The following is a 26,802-nucleotide window of genomic DNA, read 5'->3' on the forward strand; positions in this document are numbered from 1 at the left end:
CTACACTAAGAAATTTCTCCCCCAAGTGCTGCAAAGCAGCAGCTCCCTCATTAAGTAATATCACCCATGACTGGAATAATTTAACTCTATTGTTCACCAGACCAACAGCAACTTATGATCATGCCCAGAAATGAGGAAAATCTTACTCACAATCCTCCCACCCCTCCTAAAATAGTTTTCAGCCACCGAAGAAAACTACAAAATATCCTGGTCCATTCTTATGCCACGCCTACTTCCAACCCAGTGTTACATGGGTCAAAACCCTGTGAAAGGGTAAAATGTTCTTAAACAATAACTGCAATCCAATTTACATGAACAGCACTAGTGAAGGGCAATGCATGGTATGAAACAATAATACGTACATAATCTCATTCACTGAATCCATTCGCACTTATTTCCTCTTTTTTATTTAAGACAACCAGATAATATGTTGCACATCCAGAAGCTAAAACTATTACAGTTAAATTTCTAGACAATGGTATGAGAAAACACGCCCATTCACCACATGGAGATAGCATTAAACAAGTTGTTCATGTTTTTCCCTTCCCTAAATTGCTTTGCATGACTCTTCGCGCTCTCTCTCTCTCTCTCTCTCTCTCTCTCTCTCTCTCTCTCTCTCTCACACACACACACACACACACACACACACACACACAACCCTCCTCTACACTTGGTGAGTACGAGCGAGATAGCGCAGTGGTTAGCACACTGGACTCGCATTTGGGAGGATGATGGTTCAATCCCGCATCCAGCCATCCTGATTTAGGTTTTCAGTGATTTCCCTAAATAGCTCCAGGAAAATACTGGGATGGCTCCTTTGAAAGAGCACAGCCAACTTCCTTCCCCGTCCTTCCCTAATCCAATGAGAACAATGACCTCACTGTTTGGCCTCTTCCCCCACACAACCCAACCCTCTACATGGTGAGTGGATGTCTTTCCTCTAGTATTTTTTGTATCCCATTGAAAAATTACCATTATGAACTCTGCAATTTCTTTTTGTAGAATATTTAGTACTGCTAAACCACGCAAGACACACTGAGAAAAATAAAACAAAAAGCATCTGAAAAACTGGCTGAATATCGGATATTTAGTAAAACAAAATAACTAAACTCAGATGCACAAAATTAATTTAGCTTCATGTTAACAACACAGTTAGAAACAGAAGCAATAAAAGTCACAACAAACAGGACACTCAGCTGAGCATGTCATGGTTTCAGCACTACATATGGGGCAGTGCGAATTCTGCATTGTTAACAGTGACTGAAACATTGTGTTAAGTTTTCTCCCTTACAGAAGAGCTTTGTTTCTCATTTAATGGATGAGTTACTAGGAGTGTTCTGTAAGTCTACCATTAATGATGAATTATACAGGAAGGGTAGCCCCTATGAAACAAGCATGCATGTGATTCAGATGTATAAGAACACACATGCGGCATTAAGAATCATCCCTTGCCTGTTTGTGTAGGAGCAGGAGTGGAATCTCTCACTGCGGAAGCAGGGAGTTTGGTCTTGAGCCACCAATGGGCATACATTCCTGAACGGTAGATCCCACTGCCTGCTGTTGCAGGTTGGTTTCCAGTGCCCTCCCACAACTGTGCAGCTGGAACGGGTGGCTGGTCCTTGCTAGCAGATGTGATGGAAGTAACAGAATCACACAATCCAGTTAGCAGCTTCTCTGACGTTGGAGACGGTTGTGCAGAAGTGCGTGGTGTGGAACCAAATGGTGATGTACACATGCATTGTGCCTCATAGTTGAAGTCTTCCAACTCAGCACTTTCCCTTGGTGTTGGTGATGCATCAGGATGGAAGGATTCAACACTTCTTGCACAGGAATATCTCTGTTCATTTTCAGTTACTATATTAGATAAATCTGGCGATGTTAATGTTGAATTCCCTGCAATGTCTGCCAGCCCAGAATCAGAAGACCGTGAACTTGATGGTATATCTGAACAGCACTGACAGTTCGTGGCTTTACTACTCTTAAATTTATCTGCCGATACTCTGGGCTTAATGGTTACATACTGGTAAGAACGGTAACGGCCACGGCCACGATTATCATGCTGAGAAAAAGACCTACATGAATCCAATGGTTGAGTGGTTTTTTCTGGAATTGTTCTAATGGAAGTCCTCTCTCCACGATTGATTTTCACTTTAGATTTCGATACAAAAGGCAAACTACAAACTGTACTTGTACTTTCAGCACTTTTATCACTAGAGGCACTGTTTTGCTGTTGAAAATTTGGATGGCACTTTGGGTGAGCATCTTCAGTGTTTTGCCCCTCACCATATAATAATCCTGCTAACACTGAAGATGGTACAGGGATTGTTTTTGCTGGAAGATCAAGAGTGGAGGAATGTGTTGTAGGAGGGGAATCACAGTCTCTCAATTTTATTGGCAGTGACTGTGTTGAAAGTTTCTTTGACTGTAGTAGAGCTGTACCACAACACTCAAAAGGTGCTTCTGTCTTTACATTTGGAAACTGAGGCTCGAAGGCAGAAACTGAATGAGAACAATTACATTCCCTCGGCTGAACTGTCACTGGCATACTATTTCTGGAAAGTTCTACATTTAACTGGTCTCTGGATAATGTGTCTTCACATTCACTTATGTTTGTAAGATCTTCACAGACACCACATGGGAAAGTCCTGTGCAAAGAGTTCCTTTCAAAGCTGGATTCAGCAGAAGATGATATTTTGTATTTGTTTTCTTGATCTTCAAACAATTTTAGTTGTTTGTTAGTTGTGTTTATAACGTCATAATTTTCTAATGTGGAGAAGGCAGCACCCATGTGCTTAGGAGAACACTTTTGCTGAGAAACAAATTCTGAAATACTGTGACACTGAGGAACTCTCCCGTAAGAGAATTCACCACAATTAGCAAGACAGACAGAGTTACTATAATACTTTACATGGCTAGCTGCACTTGAAACTGTATCATTATCACTCTGATCACTTTCAATATCAATGGCATCTTGTCTTTCTAAAACACTAGTCTTTCGAGATTCAGGCCTGCTTTCAGCTTCTAGACAATAAATAATGGAATCATCACTTTCAGATTCTTCTTCATATTCACTCTGCAGCAGTACCTTATGTGCCACATCACAATTTCCTGAGTTTTCACTTTTGGGGAAGATCACACATTCTGCTCTATGACTATGCCGTATTTTCACACCTATTATTTTGGCAGCAGCAGTGAATTCAGAGTACAACAAATGTTTCAGTAGTTTTCTTGTAATAATACCATGCTGTATAAGTTCAGCAAATAAAGACGTCAGATTGGAATAGGGAGAAAGTGGTGCAACACTTACATGGGGAGGTGGTAATGGTTGTGGCTTGCTGGGAGGTGGTGATGTTGGAGGTGGTGATGAAACCGATGATTTTGTAACTTTCCGAATCTGTTGCTTTAAATGATCCACCCATTGTGTCTGATCATCTCTTGTCTGACAAACAGCTACTATTCGCTCAATCATTGGACCTGAAATGGAAAACATCACAATAAATTAACAGTAAATTTTATGATAAAAGTAGTAATTACAAGTCTGCAATATAGCTACTTATTCACGGTTAGTTTATTTAATACTATCATCATCTCATCATCATAACCATTTAAACCGGCTCACCTTAACAAGCAGTATGACTTTATTATACTGACTATAAAGTAACAGTATTGTCAAAACAATTCTAACAAAACAGAGTCATATTGTAGCTTCTTAGTGATCAAATAATCTATTCTCAAATACTTGGAAGCTTCGAAGCACCACCCATGGTATCCGTAGCTCGTAACTATTTAAATAACATCAAAGTCACAAAGAGAAGCTGCTGCCTGAATGAAAACCATGTATTGAGTACCAAAGACCCTGAAGTTCATAAATATCAAGTCAATGGTAATACTATGATGTAAATAATATAATGTGTTCTGTGTGGTCCTTTTATAATCAAATCCACTGGAGGAAATTATAAGGCATCATAGCTATTATGGTCAACTGATGTCTTTAAACCAATATATGTATGATGATGTATGATTTTCTATATTATTATACTTGGAGCACTCAACTCAGATTTAGGATGACAGGTGAAAAGTGAAAAGAGTGTCCGGTACAGTCTTGTCAATCAACAATCCCAGCATTTGCCTGAAGTGAATTAGAGTAACCACAGAAGCAATAAAGACGCCAAGCTGGAGCATTCACAAATCAAACCCTCCACAATACAAGTCTAGTGTTTGACTATTGTGCCAACTTGCGCAGTCAGTAACCTATGAGTTTAATCTAATGGTTTGCATATTCCAGAGATTTCTCAATACAGATGTATTACAAAGTTCTGCTATATTACAGTCAATTTTTAATCCAAGAGAAGCACATGGAACAAGTACCTAGGTTCTCATGAAAAACATGCATTTTCCACAATGGTGTTTATCAGATATACACATCACAGTAAATGAACATTGTAGAATGTAGTACACTTTTCACTGCGGCACAGATATGCTCAAAAGAATACAAACAGTACCATCTGGTGGAGGTCAAAACTTGGCAACAAGTAAGTTGTATGGATAAACTCTGACAAATGTTGTCACTCCAGTGAATGCGAAGCATGTTCACCAATTCATCTTGATGAACTGTAAGAGTAACAGTGTGTAATACATAGCATAAGTGGAAATCAGTGTTGCCACAATCATTAATAAGAAAAGTCTGTCTGTGAGTGACTTGCCAGATGAAAACTGATCAGATATGGACAAACATACCTCTTTGTAAATAGCTACTAACTCCAGAATAATTCTTCTAGTCTGTTGTGGAATGTGTACCATGTTGAAACTTCCTCACAGTTTAAAACTGTGTGGCAAACCAAAATTCAAACCCAAAACCTAGCTTTCCCAGACAATAATCTTACCGACAACTTCAATTCTGAGACTACCTCCACCCTCCACTCCAAATTTCACAGGAGCTCTCCTGCTTACCTTGTTAGGCTAGTACTCCAGTAAGAATCAATTTAATTTTAAAGAACAGCAACTTATTGTTGTACCAATGGCAAGAGAGTGAATTATTTAACCCCTGAGATGAGACAATGTAGCATGGCACAGTAGAGTATATACTGCCCAATATTTAAAAATCAAATGAGAGCAGAGTTTTATGAAGTTATTGTGACATGTAAGGTGATATAATACTTGGAGGCTGTGTTGCAGGAAAGGACAACAATCATAGTTGATTATTATTCCACACTGTTTACAGGTGGCACATGTAAATGACACATGTAAAAAAGACCTGGTATTCTGCTTGAAGACAGCAGCTTTTCACACAGCATTGTATTTAGTACCTCTGCCACAAATTTCTTACAGCAAAGAGTGTGTACCAGTATCAACCATTTGCATTCTTCAAAAAGTACATGAGGGGATTGATATTCCAGCTATGTCAAGCACTACTGACCAAAGTCTTGAAATTTTTATGTACGCCCAAGTGTTTTCATGTTAAAGATAAGAGCATGTTTTTAAGGGAAACACTGTAGATAACTGACCTAGTATTTCAATTTCCATCTGACTGACACAGTTTTAGTCAATCATCATTGAAGTCTGATAAAAACTAACAACTTCTCTTTCAAATTTGACTTTCTAGAATAACAAATTTTAAATGCTAAAAAGGTGCAGTGTCAACTATATTACTTATTTGGCCAACATTTTGTCATTGTTGAATGATTTAGAACTTCCTTAAAATACTCATTCCCTATTCATTGTATTTTCATACAAATACAATCTTTCTTTCTTCAATTTCTTTTGACAAAATTTTGTGATCATCAGCTAGCCTGTTTTCTTCTATTTTATGCATGACAGTTTCCTTCCCCACAAAGTTTGGTCACTGGAAATAAACTGCGATACGGGTGCACTGCACCAATGCTCTGCCAATGTGCTCCAAAGATTCAAAACTTACTGAACTGATCTGACAATGATCTGGAAAGTATGCATATACACAAATTGATTTACAACCATGTCAGAACTAAGTATCACTCCACTTAAGAAATGTCATAATTTTAATGAACACATTATTAATCTCATAACTATAACACAGCATTTGCCAACATGGCAGCAATATATGGTGCTATGGCTATTTCAATTCTTTCTGAGCTATTTCTTTGTTGGAGAAATTATTCTACGTCTTAAACCATAGGGATAAACTACACCAGAGTGTTTTGTGTATTGTATAGTGTCTTAAAATATAACCTAGGAGTTTTGATGTCAAAGTGAATTCGGTACAGTAATGATAAAAATTAGGTTGAATCCTAAGTTTCTGGGAAAATGTGTCTGAAGAGAAGAAAGAACAATAACAACAAAGAAAGGTGTAAATGATAATACAAATTGTTTGTCAATAACGTGTTCTTGTAGTTATGAATAAGTAAATTGAAATAGCTAAAACTTACCTGAAATTTCAAAAGCATTTTTATATGTATCTGTATCATCAAGTTTATTAACATTTATCCCAGTCAATGGCAGTTTTCCCTGCATAAAGAATGAAAACATATCTGAATTAAGGATATACTATGATGAACCACTAAGTATGAATCTAATTTCCATCATAAAAATTTCTCCTTGCCAACAGTAATAATCACATTAACAAATCAAACTGTCAGACTACGAGACATCGCTTTCATGACTCATGAACTATTGCCTTCATTTTAATTTATATCAAACAAAATTTATCAAGCATTCAATTCTACACACACACACACACACACACACACACACACACACACACACAAATCATCTTGTGATTCTAGCAGCCAAAGTATTCTGCACTGGCTTCCTCATTATTAAAAAAAAAATTGCTTAACCCTCCCACTACCAAGCTTTTTCACACCTCTATTTTACCAAGCGGGGTATTTGGATTACCCCAAAAGAGTTTTGAGTTTTATTGTAATATTTGTTCTCAGATTTAATTGTTTCCATTGAATGGGTTTATTTAGTATTGAAAAAACAGCTTTTCAGGTTATTAGAAGTATTTAATCAGATCACAGATACAAAGTACAAAAAAAATTTTATATATTTCACTAAATTCAGTACTCAACGAACAGAAAATTAATAATCTATGTACCTCAACAGTCACAGTAAAATAACACAAGACTTTTTTCAACTTTTCAGTAAAGTACATTTTTGCACTGCATGCACTTCACGGTATCTGTTTCTTTGCTGTGTATTTTATAAACAGGTTTCTTGCACGTTACACAACAGAATCTTGATTTCCGAGCTTTGTTTCTCTTGCAATCTTGACATCGTTGTGGCGTTGGTAACTTGGAACACTGGGTCTGGATCATTGCTGTAGGAATAGCAATACCGCAAGCTTTCAGTGCATCTTGTACATCTTTATGAAGACCGCTGATATTTTTGGCTCTTTCTTCCATGTTGCGTTTGCCGAGTCCAAATGCCACTTCAGTCATGAAGAGTTTACGTTGGCTTCGGTTATTATTCTGGCATTCAGGAAATCTTTGAGTGCACAGAATATATGCATTCAGTGCTGCAATATCTATCGTTTCCATGAAGATTCTTAGTGGCCACCGCCTCATTCCTCTACACAACTGTATGCTCTTGTCATTTTGTCCCCATTATCTACAGCACCTTTGGTTTTGTTGTAGTGCAGTATGATTTCAGGTTTGTGTTCACTTTCTTAACCTCTCACTTGTGTCTCATTATGTTGAGTAGAGAGTAGTATTACTGCCTTTCGCTTCTTTGGAACATAGGAAACTAGAGTCAAATCATTTGTGAAATAAAACATTGAAGAGTGAACTTCTCTCTTTCTGTTTGGCAAGAATTCCTTCAGAATCTCTTTCTTATTGGAACGCAAGGTACCAATCAATGCCGTGTTTCGTTTTAGTAGTTCAGCAGCCAATGGAAAACTGGTGAAAAAATTATCAGTTGTTACACCATGACTGTTATTCAGAAATGGTTCCATCAGATCCAAAACAACTCTCTGTTCTTGATTCACTTCCCGAGTATTGTCCACCATTCCTGTGTAAATTTGGATCCGTAATAACTAAGATGTCTTCACATCAGCACGAACTCAAATTTTAATGCCATTCTTTCCAGGCTTGCTCTTGATTTAAACCTAAAAGGGCAGTTGCCTCTGTACATTGCTAATCGTTCATCAATAGTCACGTATTCATAAGCATAGAAGTTCTTGCACAAGTTGGATTGCAATTTGTCTAACACTACCCTGATGGCTTGTACCTTGTCCTTGGTTTCTTCAATTCTCTGTGCTCTTGTGTGGCTCTTGTCAAATCGCAAGAATTTCAGTATAGACAAAAATCGGTTTCTTGACATGGCAGCAGAAAAGAATGGTTGCCGAAAGGCAACATTACCTCCCCACAGATTGGAAGCACTTGTGCAATGTCCATGAGTTCGACCAGCTCCTTTTAGAATTGCCAATACAGCGTACACTTCAGTTGCATTTACATCTCTCCATGTCGGTTTGTTCGAAGAATGAGCTGCATTCCACAAAGAAATTACTCGTTTGGCTTCCCTGTTCGTTTCTTCTACAACAGTGCTCATGATTTCTGGTGAGATAAATAATAAAAATGACTCTGTTATTGTTTTTCCATTATTCTCTGGGCCAGGTGTTACGTTTAAAATGCTGCGATGTCGACACCGCCCATCTTTTGGTGGTTCACTAGAAAATTATAGTCCACTTCTAGAAACAAAAAAATATCCAGTGTCTTTGTCTTCTTCTTCTTCTTCTTCTACTTGTTCACGTGAATGTGTAGTTTCTTCTGATATTTCATCATCAGCTTCATCTGATGCTATGATATGGTCTTTGTCAAGAGGTTCCATATGTTCATTCAGTTCATTACCAATGTCCCACTCATTTTCATCGTCACAGTCATCAGAATTGTATAGAATTTCCATGATCTCTTCGCTAGAAAGTCCTTTGGACATCCTTAATTGCAGATGAAATACTGACTCATGTAATGTCAGCTCAACAGTGAATGTCAAATTCAACACAACAATAGTAACCAGCAACAATAACAAGCATTTGATCTATGGCAAAACTCAACAAAGGAGATGAATGACAGATATATTTCCCAAAATCTTCTTTTTCTACAATTAAGAAAATAAGATGTTTCATACCAAGTGGGGTAGTCTCACAATCCCACCAATAAATGACTTAAATAACAATGATAAAGCCAATAAAATTAGACAGTCGCGAGTGTGACTTCAATGTATGTCAATCATTTTAGTACAGAGTCATGAAACTACAGGCATGTGGCCCTTCAGATAGCATTATTATAGAGAAAAAATCAACCTGGGGTGGGCGAGACAGGGAGTGAGGGAGAGAGGGAGAGAGGGGGGAGGGGGGGAAAGAGAGAGGGAGGGGGGAAAGGGGGGAGGGGGGAGAGAGAGAGGGAGGGGGGAAAGGGGGGAGGGGGGAGAGAGAGAGGGAGGGGGAAAGGGGGGAGGGGGGAGAGAGAGAGGGAGGGGGAAAAAGGGGAGGGGGGAGAGAGAGAGGGAGGGGGGAAAGGGGAGAGAGAGAGGGAGGGAGAGGGCGAGAGAGAGAGCGGGAGCGAGGGGGAGAGGGCGAGAGAGAGAGTGGGAGCGAGGGGGAGAGGGCGAGAGAGAGAGAGCGGGAGCCAGGGGGAGAGGGCGAGAGAGAGAGGGGGAGCAAGGGGGAGAGGGCGAGAGAGCGAGCGGGAGTGAGGGGGAGAGAAGGAGAGGACGAGAGAGCGAGCGGGAGCGAGGGGGAGAGAAGGAGAGGGCGAGAGAGAGAGCGGGAGCGAGGGGGAGAGAAGGAGAGGGCGAGAGAGAGAGCGGGAGCGAGTGGGAGAGAAGGAGAGGGCGAGAGAGAGAGAGAGCGGGAGCGAGGGGGAGAGAAGGAGAGGGCGAGAGAGAGAGAGAGCGGGAGCGAGGGGGAGAGAAGGAGAGGGCGAGAGAGAGAGCGGGAGCGAGGGGGAGAGAAGGAGAGGGCGAGAGAGAGAGAGAGCGGGAGCGAGGGGGAGAGAAGGAGAGGGCGAGAGAGAGAGCGGGAGCGAGGGGGAGAGAAGGAGAGGGCGAGAGAGAGAGAGCGGGAGCGAGGGGGAGAGAAGGAGAGGGCGAGAGAGAGAGCGGGAGCGAGGGGGAGAGGGCGAGAGAGAGAGCGGGAGCGAGGGGGAGAGGGCGAGAGAGAGAGCGGGAGCGAGGGGGAGAGGGCGAGAGAGAGAGCGGGAGCGAGGGGGAGAGGGCGAGAGAGAGAGCGGGAGCGAGGGGGAGAGGGCGAGAGAGAGAGCGGGAGCGAGGGGGAGAGGGCGAGAGAGAGAGCGAGGGCGAGAGAGAGAGCGGGAGCGAGGGGGAGAGGGCGAGAGAGAGAGCGGGAGCGAGGGGGAGAGGGCGAGAGAGAGAGCGGGAGCGAGGGGGAGAGGGGGAGAGGGCGAGAGAGAGAGCGGGAGCGAGGGGGAGAGGGGGAGAGGGCGAGAGAGAGAGCGTGAGCGAGGGGGAGAGGGGGAGAGGGCGGGAGAGAGAGGGGGAGAGGGCGGGAGAGAGGGCGGGAGAGAGGGCGGGAGAGAGAGCGGGAGCGAGGGGGAGAGGGAGAGAGAGCGGGAGCGAGGTGGAGAGGGGGAGAGGGCGGGAGAAAGAGCGGGAGTGAGGGGGAGGGGGCGGGAGAGAGAGCGGGAGCGAGGGGGAGAGGGCGGGAGAGAGAGCGGGAGTGAGGGCGAGAGGGCGGGGGAGAGGGCGGGAGTGAGGGGGAGAGGGCGGGAGCGAGGGGGAGAGAGCGGGAGCGAGGGGGAGAGAGCGGGAGCGAGGGGGAGAGAGCGGGAGAGAGGGGGAGAGAGCGGGAGCGAGGGGGAGAGAGCGGGAGCGAGGGGGAGAGAGCGGGAGCGAGGGGGAGAGAGCGGGAGAGAGGGGGAGAGAGCGGGAGAGAGGGGGAGAGAGCGGGAGAGAGGGGGAGAGAGCGGGAGCGAGGGGGAGAGAGCGGGAGCGAGGGGGAGAGAGCGGGAGAGAGGGGGAGAGAGCGGGAGCGAGAGGGAGAGAGCGGAAGAGAGGGGGAGAGAGCGGGAGGCAGAGGGAGAGGGAGAGAGAGAGAGCGAGAGCGAGAGCGAGAGGGAGAGGGAGAGAGAGCGAGAGCCAGAGGGAGAGGGAGAGGGAGAGAGCGGGAGCCAGAGGGAGAGTGAGAGACCGGGAGGCAGAGAGAGAGAGGGGGAGGCAGAGGGAGAGGGAGGCAGAGGGAGAGGGAGAGAGGGAGAGAGGGGGAGGCAGAGGGAGAGGGAGAGAGGGAGAGAGGGGGAGGCAGAGGGAGAGGGAGAGAGGGAGAGAGGGGGAGGCAGAGGGAGAGGGAGAGATCGGGAGCCAGAGGGAGAGGGAGAGGGGGAGATCGGGAGCCAGAGGGAGAGGGAGAGGGAGAGAGCGGGAGCCAGAGGGAGAGGGAGAGGGAGAGAGCGGGAGCCAGAGGGAGAGGGAGAGCGGGAGTCAGTGGGAGAGGGAGAGGGAGAGAGCGGGAGCCAGAGGGAGAGGGAGAGCGGGAGTCAGTGGGAGAGGGAGATGGAGAGAGCGGGAGTCAGTGGGAGAGGGAGATGGAGAGAGCGGGAGCGAGAGGGAGATGGAGAGAGCGGGAGCGAGAGGGAGATGGAGAGTGCGAGAGCGAGAGGGAGATGGATAGTGCGAGAGCGAGAGGGAGGGAGTGAGAGGGGGCGAGAGGGAGAGGGAGAGAGCGGGGGCGAGAGGGAGAGGGAGAGAGCGGGGGCGAGAGGGAGAGGGAGAGAGCGGGGGCGAGAGGGAGAGGGAGAGAGCGGGGGCGAGAGGGAGTGGGAGAGAGCGGGGGCGAGAGGGAGAGGGAGAGAGCGGGGGCGAGAGGGAGAGGGAGAGAGCGAGAGCGAGAGGGAGAGAGCGAGAGGGAGAGAGCGAGAGCGAGAGGGAGAGAGCGAGAGCGAGAGGGAGAGAGCGAGAGGGAGAGAGCGAGAGCGAGAGGGAGAGAGCGAGAGGGAGAGAGCGAGAGGGAGAGAGCGAGAGGGAGAGAGCGAGAGGGAGAGAGCGAGAGGGAGAGAGCGAGAGGGAGAGAGCGAGAGGGAGAGAGCGAGAGGGAGAGAGCGAGAGGGAGAGAGCGAGAGCGAGAGGGAGAGAGCGAGAGGGAGAGAGCGAGAGCGAGAGGGAGAGAGCGAAAGGGAGAGAGCGAAAGGGAGAGAGCGAGAGGGAGAGAGCGAGAGCGAGAGGGAGAGAGCGAGAGGGAGAGGGCGAGAGGGAGAGAGCGAGAGGGAGAGAGCGAGAGGGAGAGAGCGAGAGGGAGAGAGCGAGAGGGAGAGAGCGAGAGGGAGAGAGCGAGAGGGAGAGAGCGAGAGGGAGAGAGCGAGAGGGAGAGGGCGAGAGGGAGAGAGCGAGACGGAGAGAGCGAGACGGAGAGGGAGAGAGGGAGAGGGAGAGAGGGAGAGGGAGAGAGGGAGAGAGCGAGAGGGAGAGAGGGAGAGAGCGAGAGGGAGAGAGCGAGAGGGAGGGTGAGAGCGAGAGGGAGAGAGCGAGAGGGAGGGAGAGAGCGAGAGGGAGAGAGCGAGAGGGGGAGAACGAGAGCGAGGGGGAGGGAACGAGAGCGAGGGGGAGGGAACGAGAGCGAGGGGGAGGGAACGAGAGGGAGAGAGCGAGAGCGAGAGGGAGAGAGCGAGAGCGAGTGGGAGAGAGCGAGAGCGAGTGGGAGAGAGCGAGAGCGAGAGGGAGAGAGCGAGAGCGAGAGGGAGAGAGCGAGAGCGAGAGGGAGAGAGCGAGAGCGAGAGGGAGAGAGCGAGAGCGAGAGGGAGAGAGCGAGAGCGACAGGGAGAGAGCGAGAGCGAGAGGGAGAGAGCGAGAGCGAGAGGGAGAGAGCGAGAGCGAGAGGGAGAGAGCGAGAGGGAGAGGGAGAGAGCGAGAGCGAGAGGGAGAGGGAGAGAGCGAGAGGGAGAGAGCGAGAGCGAGAGGGAGAGAGCGAGAGGGAGAGAGCGAGAGGGAGAGAGGGAGAGAGCGAGAGGGAGAGAGCGAGAGGGAGAGAGCGAGGGAGAGAGCGAGAGGGAGAGAGCGAGAGGGAGAGAGCGAGAGGGAGAGAGCGAGAGGGAGAGAGCGAGAGGGAGAGAGCGAGAGGGAGAGAGCGAGAGGGAGAGAGCGAGAGGGAGAGAGCGAGAGGGAGAGAGCGAGAGGGAGAGAGCGAGAGGGAGAGAGCGAGAGGGAGAGAGCGAGAGCGAGAGGGAGAGAGCGAGAGCGAGAGCGCGAGGGAGAGGGAGGGAGCGAGAGGGAGAGAGCGAGAGCGAGAGCGAGAGGGAGAGAGGGAGAGAGCGAGAGGGAGAGAGGGAGAGGGAGAGAGCGAGAGGGAGAGAGGGAGAGAGCGAGAGGGAGAGAGGGAGAGGGAGAGAGCGAGAGGGAGAGAGCGAGAGGAAGAGAGCGAGAGGGAGAGCGAGAGGGAGAGCGAGAGGGAGAGAGCGAGAGGGAGAGAGCGAGAGCGAGAGGGAGAGAGCGAGAGGGAGAGGGAGAGAGCGAGAGGGAGAGGGCGAGAGCGAGAGGGAGAGGGCGAGAGGGAGAGGGCGAGAGGGAGAGGGCGAGAGGGAGAGGGCGAGAGGGAGAGAGCGAGAGGGAGAGGGCGAGAGGGAGAGAGCGAGAGGGAGAGGGAGAGAGCGAGAGGGAGAGAGCGAGAGGGAGAGAGCGAGAGGGAGAGAGCGAGAGGGAGAGAGCGAGAGGGGGAGAGCGAGAGGGGGAGAGCGAGAGCGAGAGGGAGAGAGCGAGAGGGAGAGGGAGAGGGCGAGAGCGAGAGGGAGAGGGAGAGAGCGAGAGCGAGAGCGAGAGGGAGAGAGCGAGAGGGAGAGAGCGAGAGGGAGAGAGCGAGAGGGAGAGAGCGAGAGGGAGAGAGCGAGAGGGAGAGAGCGAGAGGGAGAGAGCGAGAGCGAGAGCGAGAGGGAGAGGGAGAGAGAGAGAGAGCGAGAGCGAGAGGGAGAGGGAGAGAGAGAGAGAGAGAGAGCGAGAGGGAGAGAGAGAGAGAGAGCGAGAGGAAGAGAGGGAGAGAGCGACAGCGAGAGCGAGAGCGAGAGGAAGAGAGGGAGAGAGCGAGAGGAAGAGAGGGAGAGAGCGAGAGCGAGAGGGAGAGAGCGAGAGCGAGAGCGAGAGGGCGAGAGCGAGAGGGAGAGCGAGAGGGAGAGAGCGAGAGGGAGAGGGAGAGAGCGAGAGCGAGAGGGAGAGAGCGAGAGCGAGAGCGAGAGGGAGAGAGCGAGAGGGAGAGAGCGAGAGCGAGAGGGAGAGCGAGAGGGAGAGAGCGAGAGGGAGAGAGCGAGAGGGAGAGAGCGAGAGGGAGAGAGCGAGAGCGAGAGGGAGAGGGAGAGAGCGAGAGGGAGAGAGCGAGAGGGAGAGAGCGAGAGGGAGAGAGCGAGAGCGAGAGGGAGAGAGCGAGAGGGAGAGAGCGAGAGCGAGAGGGAGAGAGCGAGAGCGAGAGGGAGAGAGCGAGAGGGAGAGAGGGAGAGCGAGAGGGAGAGAGCGAGAGGGAGTGAGCGAGAGGGAGAGAGCGAGAGGGAGAGAGCGAGAGGGAGAGAGCGAGCGCGGGAGGGAGAGGGCGAGAGGGAGAGGGCGAGAGGGAGAGGGCGAGAGGGAGAGGGCGAGAGGGAGAGGGCGAGAGGGAGAGGGCGAGAGGGAGAGAGCGAGAGGGAGAGAGGGAGAGGGAGAGAGCGAGAGGGAGAGAGCGAGAGGGAGAGAGCGAGAGGGGGAGAGCGAGAGGGAGGGCGCGAGAGGGGGAGAGCGAGAGGGAGAGGGCGAGAGCGAGGGGGGGAGAGCGAGGGAGAGGGCGAGAGCGAGGGGGGGAGAGCGAGGGAGAGGGCGAGAGCGAGGGGGGGAGAGCGAGGGAGAGGGCGTGAGCGAGGGGGGGAGAGCGAGGGGGAGGGAACGAGAGCGAGGGGGAGTGAACGAGAGCGAGGGGGAGGGAACGAGAGCGAGGGGGAGGGAACGAGAGCGAGGGGGAGGGAACGAGAGCGAGGGGGAGGGAACGAGAGCGAGGGGGAGGGAACGAGAGCGAGGGGGAGGGAACGAGAGCGAGGGGGAGGGAACGAGAGCGAGGGGGAGGGAACGAGGTCGAGGGGGAGGGAACGAGGTCGAGGGGGAGGGAACGAGAGCGAGGGGGAGGGAACGAGAGCGAGGGGGAGGGAACGAGAGCGAGGGGGAGGGAACGAGAGCTAGGGGGAGGGAACGAGAGCGAGGGGGAGGGAACGAGAGCGAGGGGGAGGGAACGAGAGCGAGGGGGAGGGAACGAGAGCGAGGGGGAGGGAACGAGAGCGAGGGGGAGGGAACGAGAGCGAGGGGGAGGGAACGAGAGCGAGGGGGAGGGAACGAGAGCGAGGGGGGGGGGAACGAGAGCGAGGGGGGGGGAACGAGAGCGAGGGGGGGGGAACGAGAGCGAGGGGGGGGAACGAGAGCGAGGGGGAGGGAACGAGAGCGAGGGGGAGGGAACGAGAGCGAGGGGGAGGGAACGAGAGCTAGGGGGAGGGAACGAGAGCTAGGGGGAGGGAACGAGAGCTAGGGGGAGGGAACGAGGTCGAGGGGGAGGGAACGAGGTCGAGGGGGAGGGAACGAGGTCGAGGGGGAGGGAACGAGGTCGAGGGTGAGGGAACGAGAGCTAGGGGGAGGGAACGAGAGCGAGGGGGAGGGAACGAGAGCGAGGGGGAGGGAACGAGAGCGAGGGGGAGGGAACGAGAGCGAGGGGGAGGGAACGAGAGCGAGGGGGAGGGAACGAGAGCGAGGGGGAGGGAACGAGAGCGAGGGGGAGGGAACGAGAGCGAGGGGGAGGGAACGAGAGCGAGGGGGAGTGAACGAGAGCGAGGGGGAGGGAACGAGAGCGAGGGGGAGAGAACGAGAGCGAGGGGGAGGGAACGAGAGCGAGGGGGAGAGAACGAGAGCGAGGGGGAGGGAACGAGAGCGAGGGGGAGGGAACGAGAGCGAGGGGGAGGGAACGAGAGCGAGGGGGAGGGAACGAGAGCGAGGGGGAGGGAACGAGAGCGAGGGGGAGGGAACGAGAGCGAGGGGGAGGGAACGAGAGCGAGGGGGAGGGAACGAGAGCGAGGGGGAGGGAACGAGAGCGAGAGGGAGAGAACGAGAGCGAGAGGGAGAGAACGAGAGCGAGAGGGAGAGAACGAGTGCGAGAGTGAGAGAACGAGTGCGAGAGTGAGAGAACAAGTGCGAGAGTGAGAGAACGAGAGCGAGAGTGAGATAACGAGAGCGATAGTGAGAGAACAAGAGGGAGAGTGAGAGAACGAGAGGGAGAGTGAGAGAACGAGAGCGAGAGGGAGAGAACGAGAGCGAGAGGGAGAGAACGAGAGCGAGAGGGAGAGAACGAGAGCGAGAGGGAGAGAGGGAGAGAGCGAGAGCGAGAGGGAGAGAACGAGAGCGAGAGGGAGAGAGGGAGAGAACGAGAGCGAGAGGGAGAGAACGAGAGCGAGAGGGAGAGAACGAGAGGGAGAGAACGAGAGGGAGAGAACGAGAGGGAGAGAACGAGAGCGAGAGAACGAGAGCGAGAGGGAGAGAACGAGAGCGACAGAACGAGAGCGAGAGGGAGAGAACGAGAACGAGAGCGAGAGGGAGAGAACGAGAGCGAGAGGGAGAGAACGAGAGCGAGAGGGAGAGAACGAGAGCGAGAGGGAGAGAACGAGAGCGAGAGGGAGAGAACGAGAGCGAGAGGGAGAGAACGAGAGCGAGAGGGAGAGAACGAGAGGGAGAGAACGAGAGCGAGAGAACGAGAGGGAGAGAACGAGAGCGAGAGAACGATAGCGAGAGAACGATAGCGAGAGAACGAGAGCGAGAGAACGAGAGCGAGAGAACGAGAGCGAGAGGGAGAGGGAGAGGGAGAGAACGAGAGCGAGAGAACGAGAGCGAGAGAACGAGAGCGAGAGAACGAGAGCGAGAGGGGGAGGGCGAGAGTGAGAGGGAGAGGGCGAGAGTGAGAGGGAGAGGGCGAGAGCGAGAGGGAGAGGGCGAGAGGGAGAGGGAGAGGGCGAGAGGGAGAGGGCGAGAGGGAGAGGGCGAGAGGGTGAGAGCGAGAGGGAGAGGGCGAGAGGGAGAGGGCGAGAGGGAGAGGGAGAGGGAGAGGGAGAGGGCGAGAGCGAGAGGGAGAGGGAGAGAACGAGAGCGAGAGGGAGAGAACGAGAGCGAGAGGGAGAGAACAAGTGCGAGAGTGAGAGAACAAGTGCGAGAGTGAGAGAACAAGTGCGAGAGTGAGAGAACAAGTGCGAGAGTGAGAGAACAAGAGCGAGAGTGTGAGAACAAGAGCGAGAGTGAGAGAACAAGAGCGAGATAACGAGAGCGAGAGTGCGAGAACGAGAGCGAGAGGGAGAGGGAGAGGGAGAGAACGAGAGCGAGAGGGAGAGAACGAGAGCGAGAGGGAGAGAACGAGAGCGAGAGGGAAAGAACGAGAGCGAGAGGGAAAGAACAAGAGCGAGAGGGAAAGAACAAGAGCGAGAGGGAGAGAACGAGAGGGAGAGAACGAGAGCGAGAGGGAGAGAAAGAGAGCGAGAGGGAGAGACGAGAGCGAGAGGGAGAGAGGGGGAGGGAGGGAGTGGGAGAGAGATCTAGAGGTGGGTGAGTGGGAGAGGGGGAGAGGGAGAGAGATCAAGAGGGGGGGAGAGCTGGAGAGGGAGTGAGCTTGTAAAAGATCAATGGTACCATAAATATTAAATTACGTAGTAGGCTACTATGCAGTGCAAGCAATATGTTAAGCAGATATTCAATAACACTAATCTTTTGCTCATTCAGTTTACAGTCCATGAAATGTAGAAAGCTAAATCAGTAATCTTCTCTTCCATAGAAAAAGTACTATTAAAACGTATAATGCAATAATAAATTTCTCACCTCATATATGAAGGCACTCATTCGCTGACTAACACTAAGCATCAGAAGTGTTGACGGAAATAACACCAAGTAGCGATCCCGATGATCAGGCAGTATCGCAACAGATCCCATATGAAGGATTTCTCCCAAACATGACAGATTTTCACCTTCCCAACCTCTCACACCTCCAGTTAATACTTCCAGTTCCAACTCCTTCTGACGTCGAGTTGTAGATATGAAGGACTGCAAAGTACAAAATATGTTTATTTCATTGGAATACAAAATGCTTGTCAGAGGACAAACATGATGACGCAGGTCTACAATCTGTACACAAACCTAAGCATCATGATAAAATATTGATGATAAAAACTTATAAAAAGAGATCACAGCACTTCAACTATTAGCTCCTTATTCAAGAGTAAGGGCAATTTGCTGGCAGAAGTCAGATAGATGGACTGTTAATAATTTAGCTATTAAAGCTGGCAAAGCGAAACATCCCATGCTGACTTTTATGGAAACTGCTGCATGGAGCAATATGTGAAATAAGGAAAAGGCAATCACTCACCTATAGCAGATCAATGCACTGAACACAGTAACAGATAACAGAGAGCAGCATTCACATTAGCTTCTGAGTGCTATTGTTTTTCCAGCAACAGTACACACATTCACACACAGTCATAAGAATGCACTCTCCTGTGGCCATGAAAAGAATAAATATTGATACAAGAGACAGAAGGATGGGGAGGGACAAGTGCAGGGGGAGTGGGAGGGGAGTGGGATAGAAAGAGGGAGGAGGAGGGGAGGGAGAGGGGAAAGAGGAGAGGGAAGGAAGTGCAGAGGGGAAGTAGACAGGACGGAGGGGCGGAGGAGTGGAGGGGCGAGAGTGGGAGGGGGGTGAGGAGGATGAGGATGAGGAGGAGTAGAGGGGAGAAAGTGGGACAGGGGAGTAGTAGTAGTAGAGGGGAGGTTGTGGGAGGAGGAGTAGAGGGGACAGGGTGGGACAGGGAGGAGGAGTAGAGGGGAGGGTTTGGGGGGGAGGAATAGAGGGGAGGGAAAGGGATGGGGGAGTATGAGAAGGGGAGTAATGGGGCAAGGGGCAGAGGTGGGGGGGGGGGGGGGCAAGAGGGCTTTTGACTAAAATATCCTGAAACTTGCAGTCATTTTTTAGTTTCTGTGTACCTATGAAGTTTAGCACCATATTTCGCAATGGTTTCCTACAAACATGAATCTTGGAGGAACTGGGTGGAGCACAGTAGATGTATTTATCTCATACCACTGGCGAGCACTTATCGTTCAACTGATAAATATTTGCCACATTCAGTCTCTAATGAAGTAACATCACATCTTTCTTCACTTTCTACCCTGCTGAATGCAATATCAAACTCACGATCATGATTGCCATCCTTTTTTGAAAGCACAGCCCAAACAACAATACAGGAGAGAGGCCAAAAGGATACATTTTGTGGTCGAGTATCCAAAACTGCACACAGTAAAGACAATATTAGTGGCAACCACCTCAACCAAAGGATGACAGCCAGACTACAAATGTAGGACCAGATGCTCTCTAGCAGGTGAACAGTGCTGACAAGCACATATTCAGGGTTTTACTTTTTTGGAGGTCTGTTCTTAAGTTGCCCAAGTATACTCGGGATTTTGAGTTTCTGTCAAAATAGTAAAAACAAGATAACTCAGATTTTACATTGAAAGGTTAATGTAACTAACTTTCTCTTCTATACACAGTCAGAATCAAAGACTAAATTTTGTTAATTACTATTTTGTTGAAGAATCAATATGATGGATGGCAGCACAGTTACTGGCATATTTATCTATATTCTAGCTATTCTATTTTGTTGCCTGCAATGAAAAAGTTTTCTTCTTCGAGCAACATACAATAAGTACTACTGTTAAAAACGCATCAAACTGCTGATGGACTGATAAATGTTTTGTACAATTAGTGATGACAGAGCTTGGGTGCACTTCTTATAAAATTTTCTTGTTTTAACTCCAAAGAGTTAATGTGCCATTGGACAGCTTTTACGTTTCATGGTTTAAATATGTAATCAAAATATCAATACAAATGTTGCAATCAATACTGCTGCCACTATTTCCTATGTCACTAACTTCCTTATTACTGAATAATGACAAATCAACAATTTGTGATTATTTGTTTTAGTTTTGTTGAAGATGTGCATGCAACTGCCAACACATGAGAATGTAGCATATCGTGCACAAGCCAATAATGCCATAACACGCCCCCCCCCCCCTTTCCAACACTGCCATCTAACAATCACAAACTTATTTTACATAAGCTAGAAAATGGTGGGCTTCAGAAGTGGAAACAGCCTGTAGTGGGAGAGTATCATAGCACTACAGGAGCTTCAGTAAACTGCTGACCTGATTATTATTTTGTACCAGCCGTCTTGCAATCATGACAAAGATTACTACAGAGAGGTGGGAAAAAAAGGAAATGAAAAGGGAAAGAGGCAGAGGGAGAGGGAGGAAGAGGAAGGTCGACCGAGAGAGAGAGAGAGAGAGAGAGAGAGAGAGAGAGAGAGAGAGAGAGAGAGAGAGAGAGTCCCAGGGATAATGTACAGCTGCATTCAGAAATGGATGACAAAATTCTCTGATCACACATCTTCTGTATAGATGCAATTACATGGACATTGTAGGTAAACACCTATTTCATTCCCTGAACTATCCCCATCTGAGGTTACATGTTATGTAGATCAATTTTATTTTCTAGAACTTCTCTGCTTCACTGGGAATGTTCAAAATTGTACATCTGGAATAGTAGTTGGTGTAGAATATAATAGCATTTGCTGTATCATACTGATGTCATTATCAGCTGCTTTGAGACAGCTAAAATTTCAGGCAACACTTTTCTGGAAATGAGACATTGATTAGAGGATAACCCCAGACAACTATACCTACACACATTGGTATATGATGTCACATCAACACTTGCATCTGTGTAAAGATGTTTGCTTTTAAAATGAGCTTCTTAGAAGCTCTATCATAGTGTCTACAGTACCTATTCCAAAAACCTCCAACTCTTTTACCTGTCCTGTTATTTGGCAATGATGAGAGAGCCTGTTACAAACTTGAAGTTTTTCTACACAGTTAATGCTGATGTATGAGAGCAAGAATAGTGATCCTGATTAAATGCACAGATTTTTTTCCATAAAAACAAAACAGGACAGTTCTCCCACTTGTATAACAGTGTACCATATAATTTCACAGCTATTCTTCAGTTTTACAATACACTTGAAATTTATATATATGTGGTTATGTTCATCTTCAAAACAAAGTATCCCTTGACCTCTATTCACCCTTGTTACTGGTGAAGAAGTTTCGTAAGCCCCTCTTAGACCCATTCCTTTGGGGTGCCACATCTCACACTCTATCGGTATCTTTCAGGTATTTGCCACTGTAAAATGATGACAGGAAAATGATTTTTTATAACCCCAAGACTGTGATAATCAAGTGGCACAGTGCTGGGTGGTGGTGGTGATGGTGGTGGTGGTGGTGGTGGTGGAGGTGGAGGAGGGGTAGGAGGAAAGAAGGTAGTGGTTATGGCAGATGCTGCAATACATCATAGTCCATCTTGAAGTATTGTGGAAGTTTCCTGACTTGCGTGCTGATTGATGTTGCCATACTGCAAAAGTAGGCATTTCATCCACTTAACTGACTGGTTCCTTTGAAATGCACAGTCTGTGCTGGGCTGTCACATTTAAGGAACTTTTACTGAAAGTTGTTGCTCCACCCCACCTCCCCCAATGGGCATGATTTCTGCAACCCAAAACTCAGCAGTCATGTGCTTGCAGATAATTGGGCCATTCATAATTTAGTGTTTGGGTCTTTGTGTTTTCAATGCATTCAATAGTTTTTGTTTCTAATCTATTGCACTGGAGCTAAAATTCACCCCAAAAAAATAGGCACAAATATGGCCATGAAGCTATTAGGATAACAGCATCTTCATGGGTTAGAAGCTGTCAGTGGATGTCGTCAGTGTGTGTGCGCCCATGAAGAGAAAAACTATATTTTTATATTAATAGTTATCTGAAGATATTTGTGAGTAAATCCAAGAACATCTCATGACAGGGACCAATCAAATGAGTCTTTGCAGCTCTTTAAGTACTGACATCATATTTGGGAGGAGAGAGTTCACTTTGTTGGGCCATCATGATGTGTATTATCCATGGTTTTCCTAGAACACTTCAAGCAAATGCCAGGATAGTTTCTTCACCAAGGCTAAGGCTCACCTCTTGTCCTGGCGTTGAAGAGCATAGTTAAGTATTCTGTGTATACCTATGTGGGCATGCTGAAAGTAATGCTTCCCAATTTTTTATGTGAAAACTCTTACATGTTTTTAAATAAAGCAACCATTATAAACATTTTATATCTTTATTCTTCATGTCTACAAATTTATTTCTCAACATAGTCACCCTGGCAATGAATACATTTCTCCCAATGAGAGACCATTTTGTTGATACTGTCACTGTAGAAATGCCAGCCTTTGCTGATGGAGCCACAGCCTCATCTCTGCTTGCACTGCTTCATCACTATCAATGTAAGTCCTCAAAGGTGTTCTTTAAGTTTTGTAAACAGATGAAAATCAGATGGGACCAAGTAGGGACTGTATGGAGGATGAGCGATGACAGTGAATCCAAGGCATCAGATCGTTTTGGGTGTTCATTTGAGTGTGGTCTGGCGTGCTCATGCTTCATGTGAGGACAAACTCTCTGAATTGAAAACTTTATTAAAGCATGCTGTTTCTCATGCACCAACACTGTGTGTTGTCATGTTACACACTACAATTCGGAGCCCTCTAGGGGTGAGGGCTGTAAATTTGTAGACATGAAAAACAAAGATTTGTTTTGTTTAAAAAGCTTTAAGAGTTTTCACATAAAAAATTTGGAGGCATTACGCTTCAGCATGCCCTCATATATTTTGAGCTATCGATTTTCATTGTATTACTGTGACAACTTCTATATCACTGTATGATGGTCCTTGGATGTAATAAATAGGTGAAATATTCATGGTGTAGAAGAAAAGCGTGACTAATGTCCTAAAGCAACCCTGCTATTGTATAAACAACTTAAGGGAATGCTGCTGGGTTACATTCCTGACAACTGATAATATTCCAACAGGTAAACAGCCCATCATTTTCTAGGCACAAAAGCAATGACAGAGCACTGTGCAAGGAAGTCAATACCCAGTACGTGGGGATGGACAGATCAAGAAACATGATACAGAACATTATGCATACACACATGCACACATACGTGAGTGCTCATGTGTCCCTCCCCCTCCCGTCCCCCTTCACGCACACACAAAGTGAACAAGTAGTGACATCAGAAATTATTAATAGTGAATAGTAATTACCAATGGGTGAGCAATTAGCATTAACTCTGATCCTCTGTTGTTGACTGTGGAGAGGGCATTATTCCAAGCAGAATTCCAAGAGCTGAAAGTGCATGCCAGAATCTCTGTGTTGTTATATTGTCAATGTTCAGCCATGGCACACTTGCTCAGATGTTTTAAGCATGTGTGATGTTATGCTATATGCACTGATATTCCACAGTCCAGATGGTCTAACAAATGTGTGACATGCCACAGCTGTTTGGAATATGGTAGACATCCACCTTACACAAACCCATATCGTCCTTTAAAAACCCTAATCTTCGGATGATAGGAGAAACACACACTTCACACCATGTTTCCATAGAATAAGGTCAGTCCTATTGGAAACGCTACCTGCTTAAGGCAAAAATGCCACAGACTTATGTGCAACCTCGTTGATTTCACTACTCAGATGATTCGTGGTTGGTCGATAGTAATGTGCTTCTTGTCAGTCTTTCACTATAATGATTCTAGTGAAAGATGACCCTGAGATGGGCTAACTCAGCAGATAGTGTCTGAGAAAACATGGGTCCCATCAATCAAAGTATGAAATATCTTCACAATGAGGCAGATGGTGGTACCTATCAGCCTGAAGATACAAATTAGTGTGGACTGACTTCCTATACACAGCGTACGCCACCGTGTCAACAACCTGCTCCTGACCAGCTCATTAAGGGAGGAAAGGTAGTCATTCTTTTCCACTGCCACAGTGAAGCAAATATTTTGGTGGATTAAATTAAGATGCCCTAATAAGCCATGCAAATTCACAGTGCCATGAGTCCAAACAACTACCTTAAGATAGCAAGCATCTCACCCAAGTTGTCAGAACACACTGATTTCATTTCACACACCTCATCTAATATACCTAGCAAAGAAGAATATTTCCTTCATCAGTTTTCTTACATACCAAAAACGTTTCATAAGAATCTTGACTATTCAAGACAACTTCTCAAAAGACTCATTTTTATGCCATATTATAAATTCAGGGGGATTTCTGACTCACTTCAAACAATGGAAAGATTGTTTTCTACTGTATATATTTGAAAAGTTGCTACTTGGGCAGATCTTGTACTAGAAGCTTTCTCAGATGTCTTAAGAAAATACTGCAGTTACAAAACATAACACCGCAATTACAGTATTTCACTTTTCACATGTTACTTACTGCTATATCTTTGTACACACTAACAGAACGCTGTGTATCCCCTCTGTCAGGATGACTTTCTTCCACATGTCGTTCCAGTTCTTGTAACATACCGGAATACTTCTCAAGACGTCTAAATGGTTTGCTCAAGCCTGTTGTCAAGACAAGAATACCGGGACTTACTGCACCATGAGACTCCATGAATGAATTTAACTGGTCCCTGAGAAAAATGAAAGACAAACAACTATAAAGCACTGAGAACTCAGACCTGGAAGAAACAGTAATTACTTTTTTGTATATAAATAACCTACAGTCTTGGAGTACAGACAAGTAATGCGTAGTACGCACTTCAACATGGAGTCCATCCAGAGCAAAAATCGCATTTTGTGACTGCAAAGACAACATATGCAATGACTTTAATGAGTTGTGCTTGATTTTTCTTACATGTTAATAGCTGTAATCATTTTGTAAAATAGTTGTGGCTATCTGAAAATGGTTATGGAGCAAATGGACTATAAGCATCTTTACTCTTAAACACACCCATGCAAGTTTCCAAAACTGTGTCACTTTGGAATGCATTATCTCATCCATTTTCAGTACTCTATTTGTTCACAACAGAACAGTAACTCATATTATTAATGTTTGAATAATTGTGTTTGTACACATAAACGCAAGTCAAATTGTGTTTGAATTGTCTGTTTTTTCTTCATAAAATCAAAGGGACAGAACAGCTAGCCAGTACTTCTTTTTTAGGAAGTATACCTCCCAGTACTAGCAATAAAACACTTAAAAACCCACTTCTCCTAGCTTTTATAGCTTTCCATACTACAGGTTCTTTTTCCTGGGAGAAAAGAGTAATTCGTTGTAAGAGACTGGAAAGGGAATGGGAAAGGGGAGCAGGTCATTCAAAACCCTGGCTTAGAGCTATCCCCCTGTTATGATGAGGAAAGGAAGCAGGAATGAAGGGAAAGGCCTGCGGGTAGATGCTGTGCTAGCTCCCATACTAAGATGAAGGGCGTTAGCTGTGGTGACCTGGTTTGTGCAGTCAATCCTCAGCAACACCATTCTTGACCACAATGAAGCTCAAAGTGCAAACGAGTTCGGGATGTGTAAGCTTTTACTCCATTGAAGAATATTTAAATTTATGAAGTGTGTTATATAAATACTTATGTATACAGAGTACAATTATTACCTTAAATACATATACCTAGAAATGACTTTCAGCTATATATTTATAACCTCACTTGCCCAATGTTTTATGCATAAGCTGCTTTGTAGACAACAGGATCAATAAGAATACAGTGAAATACAATACAAAAGATGTGCACAAGATCTCAATTTACAAGGGGTGCCCAGAATGTAATGCACCACATTTTTTTTCTTAGCCAAAAACAATGCCACCGATACAAAACATTAAGTATGTATAATTTGAAGTCTTCTAAGTGAGCGCACCAAGTTTCCATCGCTTCCGATAGATAGTGTAACTGCAGGACAGTTTCAAAATGGTGTCTGTAGGTGATGTATGTTACAAGCAATGTGCCGTTATTGAACTTCTCACTGCAGAGAAAGAAACTGTGGGGAATATTGGCAAATGCTTGTGCAAAGTCTATGGAGCACCTGCTACCGACAGAAATACACTTAGTTGCTGGGCACAAAGGGAGAGGTCATCAGAAGGCGGTTCAGCAGAGCTCCACAATTTTAAGTGGTCAGGGAGACCATCCACGGCTGTCACATCTAACACACTTAACCTAACCCTCTCGGACTTCCACTTGTTTGGGCCATTAAAGGATGCCATTCATGGAAGACATTTTGAAGACAATAAGGAGCTGATTCACACAGTGAAGTACTGGCTCTGCCACCAGGACAAGGATTAGTAGCGACAGGGCATACCTGCCCTTGTCTCGCGCTGCAGGAAAGCCACAGAATGGGATGGAGACTGCATGGAAAAATAGTGTGTGTAGATAAAACATCATTCTTTCGTGTGTGTAATTCTCATAATGTTTAATAAAGAATTATTGAAGAAAAAAATGTGATGCATTACTTTCTGGGCAACCCTCGTAGTTTGCACTAACACGCTTATTCTTCACTACGTTCAACTATTAATAACAGTGACCAGTTTGTCAATCACGAAAATTTGTTATGGAACTGAATCAGATCATCCTTACAATTACAATGGTGAAGTTAATTGTTATTGTGGTAATAAACATTCAAATTTACACACAAAAGCCATAGTTTTGTCCTGTAGTAATTTATTAAAGAGTATTACAGTTCAGTAGATCATTTAATTCTATCCATAATTATTTCACCATTTCCAACAATCACTACTTCCTGTGACAATAACCTTCCATACTATTTGCTAACCACAACACAGTATAGTAAAAATCATCATTAATTTAGATTACAGAAATCATTCTAAGTCAGTAAACATTAAAGTTCTTCAGGTTTGCAGTTTTAAGATTGCATATTTTTGTGTACTGAATGTGCATAGTAGTGGTGCGAGTCAACAC

The 26,802-nt window shown here is 47.1% G+C and overlaps 1 protein-coding gene across 7 annotated transcripts in view; it reads right to left on the reverse strand.

Moving 5' to 3' along the window:
* LOC124776699 (rho guanine nucleotide exchange factor 7) overlaps positions 1–26,802 on the reverse strand; it is a 134,303-nt gene that overhangs the window by 53,499 nt on the left and 54,002 nt on the right. For all 7 annotated transcript variants that reach the window (XM_047251810.1, XM_047251809.1, XM_047251804.1 and 4 more), the window contains 4 exons: positions 24,317–24,515; positions 17,773–17,994; positions 6,402–6,480; positions 3,308–3,474 (listed from right to left, as the gene is read on the reverse strand). In XM_047251810.1, coding sequence (XP_047107766.1) covers positions 3,308–3,474; positions 6,402–6,480; positions 17,773–17,994; positions 24,317–24,515 — 667 coding nt within the window. The remainder of the gene's footprint in view (positions 1–3,307; positions 3,475–6,401; positions 6,481–17,772; positions 17,995–24,316; positions 24,516–26,802) is intronic.

This window comes from Schistocerca piceifrons, chromosome 2, assembly GCF_021461385.2.
Source record: "Schistocerca piceifrons isolate TAMUIC-IGC-003096 chromosome 2, iqSchPice1.1, whole genome shotgun sequence".
Lineage (NCBI taxonomy): Eukaryota > Metazoa > Arthropoda > Insecta > Orthoptera > Acrididae > Schistocerca > Schistocerca piceifrons.